Source organism: Notothenia coriiceps, unplaced genomic scaffold (assembly GCF_000735185.1).
Source record: "Notothenia coriiceps isolate Sejong01 unplaced genomic scaffold, NC01 NC01_scaffold00016717, whole genome shotgun sequence".
Classification (NCBI taxonomy): domain Eukaryota; kingdom Metazoa; phylum Chordata; class Actinopteri; order Perciformes; family Nototheniidae; genus Notothenia; species Notothenia coriiceps.
This window is the reverse complement of record NW_011349418.1, coordinates 163,633-173,438: the sequence shown is the minus strand read 5'-3', so window position 1 is coordinate 173,438 and position 9,806 is coordinate 163,633. Positions and strand designations below refer to the sequence as shown.

Genomic DNA, 9,806 nt, shown 5'->3' with positions numbered 1-9,806 from the left:
CCTTTTTTGGAGTGGCTCGCCCTGACAGTGCCAAGACAGTGTGTCCTTGGTCCACTGTACAGCTGTCACTTACTCACACTCGTTGACGCATATTTATAGCAGCAGCATCACACTCAGACCACAGCTGGTCCCCAGAAGAATGGGAGAAAGACAAAGCCATGTGCTCCCGCTGGCCGACTGCAGTTGGCCCTGTCTGGAGCGCCGTGGGTGACTATGTGGCCCCCCCATCCACACAGACATCCCAGGCCCATAGATGTACCAGGGCGAAGATGAGGACCCCTCCGTGTGGTGGAGCACACGGGACTATTTTCTTTGAATGTCACGGATGGGGATGTGCTGAAAACCTTGACAGCTGCACTGTGTTGTTTTGAAGGTGCATAAACACATCATTATGGGGTTAACAGAGAGCAGGGAGGGGAGGGGAGCATCAGCATCCCACCCTTTAATAAGTCCACAATGAATATTGTGGAGGACAGACAAGACATTAAAGAAGGGATTTCAGTCCATGTGAACTCTTCTTACTAATTAATGTTTCATATTTTTAGGATATATAAGACAAGGCAGACCTACTGTATCACAATTTATTTTGTTCTATGAGCACGAGGCCAACACTTAGATTAAACTGTGAAGAACAGAGTACAAAGAATAGGCTAATGATTGGTTCACTTTTTTATCTCATTAGACAAAGTGGGGTTTGATGCAATGACAGACCACAGGAAATGGTTGAAATAAGTGATAAGGACAGTCCATTTTAGAGGACATGGATATTTAAGAGTCAGTGATGTTGGTAAATGATCCAAAACAAATGAAAAAGGAAGAAGTGGGATGCTCGCTTTAACATTGCAGGAGAGAAAATAGATGAATATATTTTTTCTTTTGCAACCATAATAATGTCTTAGCACTACGTCATCGAAAGTTATGAGGCTGAGCATCTTTCAAATCTGGATTTAGTCAGACAAATTATTCGATTTTTTAAACTTCACTTGTAATTTCATAATAAGTAAACACACTTTGTTGGAAAGTTTCAGACCGGACCCAAATCAAATATTAATATGTACTGGCGGAAACACATCTCCAGAGAATTGGACATCTATGTTGGTTCAATGAGTCAAGATTGTTTTATCTTAAATGAAAATAAACTTAAATATTAATAATCGAGTTCCTTAAAGCCTTATCAAGAAATGCTCAGACGACTTGACGCCCTGCCTGCCAGCAGCTGTCAGTTAATTGTGCCAGAAATCAGGCAGTGTCCTCCAACACCAACTGCAGCTCCCCAGAGAGCGGAGCCACAACTGGCCCGCTGAGCCGGGGGATGTGACTCAACGCTCACAGGCGCACTCGCAGTAAGCTCCAGGAAGTGCACTCATCCACGCTAATATCTATAACGCCATACCATGTGATTGATTTTTTATAAAAGCAGTTTTCAGGACTTCTGCCACCAAGAACAATTACTCACTATGTAACAATACCAGTTGACATCAGTGACGAGCCCCCGCCAAATGACAGTGATGACTGAAGCCCAAGGTCACGTCCAGAAGGGGAAACCGCTGCCAAAGTGTGTGTTCAACCTCTGGGTCTTATTGTTTTAATAAACACATTTGATAGCAGATTCTCAAGGTCAGTGTGCAGACTGGACTGGAATTTCATTATCATTGCTAAGGCAAAACTTTAGTTCTTCAAATAAAAGGTTGCAAGTGCTTCTTAAAATATAGTGTGCTCATCCAATAGGATAGCAGGGTTTGTGTTCCCCTGAATATGGCTCAGTCTGAGAGGAAGTCATCCCTCAGCTGAGTCCTTGAAGTGTGCTGCCACCTGCTGATGCATCCAAACACATGAAGGCAGGCGGCTAACCTTAAAGCTAATTGGCTGATTTTTGCTCAGACATCAATTTTTGATGCCTGCATTATTCAACAATTACCTTACAGTGCCCTTTTTAAAATGTATCAAAATACATAATGTGACTGAATTAATGATACGCCGAACTGTATAGAAACTGTATAGAAAATAGTTTCAAGTTTATTTCGGTTACTTTTGGAATACAATACATATATACAAGTAAAGATTTGGATCACAAATAAAAATCACAGGTTTAAAATGCAGTCTTAGTAATATCATGAGGCAACTTGATATGTTCAAGAAAAAACTCCGACCCCTCGTCCATTACGTCGAGCAACTGCAGCAAAGTACTTCATCGTATTGCCCGCTGTAACTGTGGAACAAAAAGAAAATAATTAGAATTATTGCGCAAAAATGCGTCAAAAACACATTGTCCATTAAAGGTGACCTATCATGCAAAATGCACTTTTGTACGTCTTTTATAAATGAATATGTGTCCCCGGTGTTCCAGGGAACTCACCAAGTGTCAGAAAACACAACCCTCTCTATTTTCCTCCATACCCAAATCTCTTAAAAAGGGGCTGCAACGGATCTGATACAGACTGATCCAGATTTGAACACTTCTATGACGTCACAGAAGTGGCGCTACGGCTATTGGGTCAACTCCACCAATCAGGAGGAGACAGCCACGGACATTGCCGTTTGAAAGCGCTGGAGACGCTGTAGTACATATGCCAGGCCTGTAGATGGTGCTGTTCTCACAGAATCAGCCCATGCAAAGACGGTGTTAAATTGAGCGAAATGAGGAATGGCTAAAATGCATGATCCGTTTGGTATTTTGAAAAATAAAAAAGTATAAATATGCCTTATATAGGTATGGTCCTACAATATTTTATTCAAATATAGCATGATAGGTGCACTTTAAGTCTGGTTTGAGTTTGTTTAAGGCACAAGGTGGACTTAAAACTCTGAATAAAAAGAGGTTTTACCAACTCAGCTATATACCCAAAATATGATGTGCATGTCAAACTATGTCTAGGAAGACAAACATGTTGAAAACTGCGTTCAATTCAATCGCGAAAAATTCTTACATGTTAACTGATAACGATGAGTTAGTCAGACACTAGTAACTGAATAGAAACTATTCTATAAAACAGACAGCTTTTTTTGCCAAGAAAAAAAAATACTAATACATTTCCTTGGGAATTCTTCAAAGCATCAAATACTCACCTCCTCTTGGATTGAATAGTGGCTCTAAAAGTGCCTAGTTTGTTTTTTTAAGATTGAAAGATGAATAAGCAGCTATTTTCCTGCTTCAGTTGCTTTTTGATGTTTTACAATCGAGCAAATTCACTTTTATAGCTCCGTTTGCAACTGTAATCAAAACTGATATTTAACCGACTGATTTTCTCATAAATCTGTTGGAACTTTATTGGTCCAGTGACATTGATGTACACAATTTACAGTCTGCAGCTTAGACAATACTCCATAGTACGAGCAGCAAACACCTCTTAGAAATGTATATTTTGCATCAAAGTCTTTTCAGAATCTGAGTGAAAAGAACATTTGTGAAGTTTGGACTTACTCTATGACGGTGCAGACGGAGCAGCAGAGGCTGGAGCAGCTGGAGCACTGTCGGGTACAGGAGGAGCAGGAGAGACGCTCACACTGGGAGCACGGGGTCCGGGACCCCTGGCTCTTCTGGCACACACAGCAGCCGGTGGGAGCCACTGGGCCGTCTAGACAAAAAGAACAGTGGATAAGAAATGAGCATTTAGTAGCTTAACAGAGAATCAAAACCTGTGACAACCCTGCCATCTGCTGGTGGAAGCTTAAACTGAACTAACCTCAGCTTTTCACCTGGAGTCAATTGATTTCTTGTACTGTGGCCCATTTAAAAAAGCGCCTCTCTTTGAAATCGATTAATGATTCTTCTTGGTTGAAGGTTAACACAAAAAAAAAAAAAAATTAAACATGATGTGCTTTGCTGCCCTCAAATGTTTTGTGCTTTTGATATTTATGACCCAATAAATTAACATGTTGCCACACATCTCGCATCAGTTGCTTGGTCTTTAAAGGAAGGACTAAAAAGTGTGAACCAATCTTTAAAACAATACTACCACACCTTTATGCCAGAATGAAATATCATGGAATAGTAATCTTACCTTCTGCTCATACTTGCCGGGATGAAATCATAATCTAGTTTCTTCTAAAATCACAGCCTTTTAAGTATGTAATGCCCTTTATTTTTGCTTCCCCAGACAGTGTTTCAGCTCAGGTGAAATGATATTTGTCCTCTATCCACCTCTGGGATTTCAACTTTGCAAGCCTTTTGAGGGCAGGTACAACTACTTTACATAGTTGATCCTTTAAACAAGGGTATAACTTTATGAGGACAGCAAAAATGCAGTTTTGGACTTTGTGAGGTCTTGTTTGAAGGAAGAACAAAATCAGTGAGTGCTTCAGAGACTCCAAAGGATTCACTTTATTTTGGCAGCATGCTTTGGAGGACCAGGCTACTTCCCTGTGTACATCAGGAGATGTCGCTGTTCTCACACATTTGGATTGGACCTACTATTTTAGTTTTAATCCCACCTTTGTTCTCCTTTTCAGTGACTACCGTCTGCCCTGTCATATGTGTTCTGGGGGTTAGAGGGGCTTTGTAAAAAACCATAACAGTCTCTTTTGCACTACCCTCATTCCCAGTATTTTTGTGATACATTAAACATTTATTTTTAAAAAAAGCGATGCTTGCAATACTTTTATGTAGGCAAATTAACAGATAGTCATCATGTTTTGTTCTTAATGCTGTTCTGGTGATAATGATAATTCATTAATGCAGTGCTGCGGAGCCTGTGTAACTCTGTGTAGTTCCAGTCTGGTTTCCGCTCAGGCCACAGCACAGAAACTGCCCTGGTCAGGGTCACCAACGACCTGCTGATGACGGCTGATGCTGGCTCTCCCTCTCTCCTCATCCTCCTTGATCTCACTGCAGCTTTCGACACCGTCGATCACGGCATCCTCCTCCATCGTCTGCACTCCACCATCGGACTCTCTGACTCTCCCCTTGACTGGTTCACATCATACCTCACCNTGGGCAGGGTAGCACAGAGGGAAGCCACTGGTTGGGTCCGAAATTCTTGTCCGCGCGCCTCTTCTTGCTTTCGGCGTGGAGGTTATGAAGTAGAATTTTTTTTTGAGTTTGAAATGAAGTGTGGAGACAGGTTTTATGTTGTTATAACAAGAGGCCAAGCAGACCATCATCATCACCCATAGTTTCTAATTCTTTCTGCCTTGAGGAGAGACAGCACGTCTTCAGTATTCTAATGTGAGTGAGCTCATTATCAACCGGGATGGCCCCTTCTAATTTGCTACTTAAAATACAGTTGTGTATAATCAAGAGGCAAGGAAGTTTAAAAGCTAATGCTCGTAAACACTGGTGCCCTACTGAAATTCTTAAACACTTCACGCTGTAGATGTGCTACTGTACTTCAAACGAGAATCAGCCTGCTTATGCTATCACTATTGCCTTCTTGTCAACATTCAGTGAGTTTCAGGCCATTTGAAAGAATCTGTGGATTACACTCACACCATACCAGGTGGTAACAAAGATTATTGCGTCCACTCTGGAATTGCCTTTTTATCCGACGAGCGGTCCTTAACTGAATAATTCTAGAACAGGAATTTTGTTACTAAAAGAACCTAAAGCAAGCTCAGAATACATTTTGTATTGGTTTGCGGTTAAAGCGCAACTAGTTTCCAGTGAATTACCTTGTTATTTCCTCGCGTATGACATAAAGGGCAAACCCTCAGCAGCTTAGGAAGGGATGACAGGGTGGCATTTTTTCAAAACTCAGCGCTTTGTTAGTTCATCCCAAAGCTGAGCTTTCCAGGTGCCCATTCAGCTCCATCTACTTGCACCTTCTTTCTTTTCTTTGAATTAAACCTTTTCCACAATTTATCATACTCCTCTTACTGATGTGTGTGTGTGTTTATCTACTGATGAATGCTGGAGCCTTAGTTGTGCTTGTCCTTTTCAATATTAAAGAAATCTTTCAAGTCTGGTATAACATAGATGCTTTCTGGATTCTTTAGGGGGGCGGCATATCACTAAAAGTTCTTATGCATATATTGGTCTAATCTGTCCTGAGAAGAACTTGATCAGAATTTATTTATAGTTTGGTTCAGCGTTTACGGTGTACGGCGTTGGTACTTCTTATTTCTATAAGCTTGAAAATGACGCCGCTTTGTCTTGCCAGTGATCTTGGGTACTCATCAACCTGTATTGGGGCTGTCTGTTTCATATTTTTTTCTCCGTGCAAATTCGAGTTACTTAATTTGTATTTTAACTTATACCGTGTAAGAAAGGCTTAAGGATTTGTCACATGGAAACATAGAGAAGCACTTTGTTTTTAAGCCATTGGCATATACGTTTCAAACACTATTGTCTAGGTGGCTATTTCCTTACTATATGTTATTTAATGTAAATATATATTTCTATTATCAAACTGTTTTTGTTTTTTTTCCTCGTGTACAAACACAGGAGTCAGGTGTCTATATTAAGACTGCAGTCTCTTAAAGTGTCACGTCTTCCCCAGGGGAGTCCTTTTTCCATATTTAAGAGCAGTTAAATACTGCTCTGACTGCTGTTCTGCCACAGGAAACAGTTGTTCACCAAGCGCGGCCCACACCGATAACGGCATTAGTTACCTATAGAAAACCAGACATACAGGCATTGATCCCCCCCCCCCCACCACCACACCACCAAATCCCAGGTAGTTCTCAAGGGATCATTGTGTATTTCTCCGCTGGCTGTGGGTAGAAAAGGCAAACGCAAGTCTCTCTTTGCACTTTTCTGTATTGAATGGAGCCCTTGGAATGTGAGAAATGTATTTAGCAAAGGGAGACCAAGGACACTGTAAACAGGTGTATTGTTTGGAGGCATCAAAGAACATTCCCCCTCCCCACCACCATACCAGCATGCAGTAGATAAATGCTTCATTGTTCCTTTACATTGAGGAGATACCACGGTGATTTGATTGCACATCCATCAAAAGAATATCAAAATTATCATAGTATTGTTTTCTAAGTGCTCGATTTAGAAAAATTGTAGGGACTGAAAATAATGTCTGGCAATTGTGACGACACAGGTCAAACGTAGGCGCTGACGACCTATCCATTTCAGCATAGCGCACCCTTAAGGTGTCTTTATGTTTTTATGTTAATCACCAAGACTTCTTTCAGGACACAGAAAATGAATTCACATGTGATTTCTCAGCATTCGCAAGACAATGTGTTTCAGATACATAGCTGTTGTAGTGTTAAGGTTCAATCAGAACACAGGACTGTAGTTTTGTCTTTTTCAAGAAACATTTCTTATGTGGTTCAAATTAAATGTGTACAAAGGTAGAAAAACTAACAATATGTGAAGATTTCTTTGTATTGTTTGCAGTCTTTATTTATACCTCCAGGATGTTCACCACTTGTGCCTTGTAGACACACGAATAGGTGTTGCATCTGGAGAAGCCCTTTTTCTATGTTGTCCATCTTTTGACCTTCACTGCGGCGTTCACGTCACAGCGACAGAAGCCCACTGATTCACAACTGTTGTTCCTGTCTTTCTATCATGTCTAAAATCAGACAAACTAAAAGTTACAAGTCCATTTATTTTTGCTGCTTTTGCGAGAGATTACATTTAACCTTTATTTGACCGTTTTTGTCTATGTGAACAAATCTGTTTTGGACGTGTTAACTGAGGACAAGCATTTTGTTTTGTGGCTTTCTAGAAGTCATTACTACTGGGAACTAACAGTCGGTTCCTTTAATTATTGTCACTGTTGAATGTGAAACACTGAGATTTTGATTGTTGACTTCTATGGAAACTTGTTTGAGGGCTATGTTTGCCTAACTCATGCTGTATGATGTTTTAAGTCTAAAAAAAATGACTTTACCAATACTGGAATTTTGTCCTCAGCAGGTTACAACTGTGAAATTGTGTATAATCATGAGAAATATTTATTACTGCATTTGCTTCTTGTTCAACATTTGACTGTCTCAGTTTTAATTGGTTAAAAAAAAAGCTTCTAAATATCGAACGGAAATCTTTTTAATAGAATTTGTAGTAAGTGCCATTAGAATTTAATATAATTTTTTTAATAAGAAAGGTATATTTTATAGTAATCAATTGCTTCAGTGTTAGTGGTGTAGAGATTAGAGGACAATCTTCATGCAGAGTTGACATTGCTTAGATATTGAGGCAACTTACTTTTGATCTGTAACTGTATGTGCATTTTCTTTGTTTGCGCTTTTGGAGTGTGTGCGTGTGCGTGTGCTGTGGAAATGTGACAATCTTGATTTTAGGTCTTTCTTAAGATTATGCATAGAATTAAATGGAACAACTTTCTCTCATTGTGTGGCGTTTATTCATTTGACCAATCTTCCTTTTTTGCTTGCATTCAATCTAGTTTTAACACCAGCCAATGTACCCATTTCTGACAACCCATGTTTTACTAGAAGATTAGCTTTTAAATCAATTTTTAATCGAAGTAGACTGATACACTGCCAACCAAAGAACATTGTTTAAGAGCCCTCGTCTGACACGGAGCAGCAACAATCAGCCAGATTGTGTGTGTGTGTGTGTGTGTGTGTGTGTGTGTGTGTGTGTGTGTGTGTGTGTGTGTGTGTGTGTGTGTGTGTGTGTGTGTGTGTGTGTGTGTGTCATGGAGGAGGCTATAGCTACATGTCATTATAGAATCAAGTATTGAGTAAAGATAATATCAATAAAAAAAATAGATGGCTACATTTCTGGGCTGGCTACTGCCTGTTGACAAGGGGACACACATGACAAATGTTTTTATACACACCATCAGATCCTGTTGACAGAGAGAAGACACGTCATGTTGTCTTTCACCATTTCTTGTTCTGACAACATATTTTGCTAAAAAAGTACCTAATGTGTATCCATCCTCCTACCTGCCTGTGAGATCAGCTCACCTTGTGCAGAGTTGACTCTGGTGAGTCTCCCATCTTGTCCAATCAGAGTCTGTCCTCTCAGCAGTGTCTGTCTGCACACATGTGTCTCAGCCTGTCCATTAGGCTGTGGGTTGGTGCTGCTCTCCTCTCCAGTCCAGATTTTGCCCATCACAGCCTTGGCACCGTTGAAGAGCAAGTTCTTTGTCTTTGCTATGAGGAAATACAGACCATTAACTCGTGCAATTACCCAAAAATAACTCCTCTGACAGCTCCAGGGCACAGGAAACTGGTGTTTATGGCACAAGTGATTCAGTCGGACAGCAATTTTATGATTTCAGAGTCTACTAAACCATGAATATCATGTTCTAAAGTCTAAATGCGTTGTTTAATCGCTATAGTAAGTTTCACAAATGCACAAAAGGTGAATAACTTGAACTTGATTGTATCCCAACACAGCAAACTTACACAAGCCAATAAGCGCAACGAGTGAGCTAGCATTAGCTAACACAGGGATGTACTTACAGTAGATTTCCTGTCTGTATTTGTTGCCAAACACGCTATAATTATTCAGCTCCTGTTGTCCGACGTGTATTTTGTATTGGGATGAGAAGGTTTCCGGGAAAGGGCAGGTTCGTTTTGTCATTTTCTCAGCGAAAAAGTCCCACCGTGGTACTACAGGCTGCAAAATGTTTGTTGCGGGAAAATTGCAATCGAGAAGTCAACAAACCAATCACGCCCACCCTTTATTGTCACGTGAAAGCTCAGAGCCAATCACGACACGGTTCTGGTGTCACGTGGTAATCCACAATGTGCTGCCTTTACGGGTGGAGGATAATGTTGGATTTTCTATACTTTTCTTAACTAAACTTCAAAAATGAAGAAATGGACATTGGTAGAACACTTGGGTTTAAAAGCACTGCCATTAACAGTGTGTCAACTGAAGACAAGATGAATAACTTTTTAAGGAAAACAAAAGTGTGAAAAATGTATATATTTCC

General features: G+C 40.3%; 1 protein-coding gene across 1 annotated transcript; it reads right to left on the bottom strand.

Moving 5' to 3' along the window:
• Positions 1-1,998: 1,998 nt before the first annotated feature.
• siva1 (SIVA1, apoptosis-inducing factor) lies at positions 1,999-9,571 on the bottom strand. Its single transcript, XM_010776112.1, has 4 exons — positions 9,331-9,571; positions 8,830-9,018; positions 3,422-3,575; positions 1,999-2,209 (listed from the first exon to the last, which is right to left on the bottom strand). The coding sequence occupies exons 1-4, from the start codon at positions 9,449-9,451 to the stop codon at positions 2,161-2,163; spliced, it is 513 nt and encodes a 170-aa protein (XP_010774414.1). The 5' UTR covers positions 9,452-9,571; the 3' UTR covers positions 1,999-2,160.
• Between the last annotated feature and the right edge of the window lie 235 nt (positions 9,572-9,806).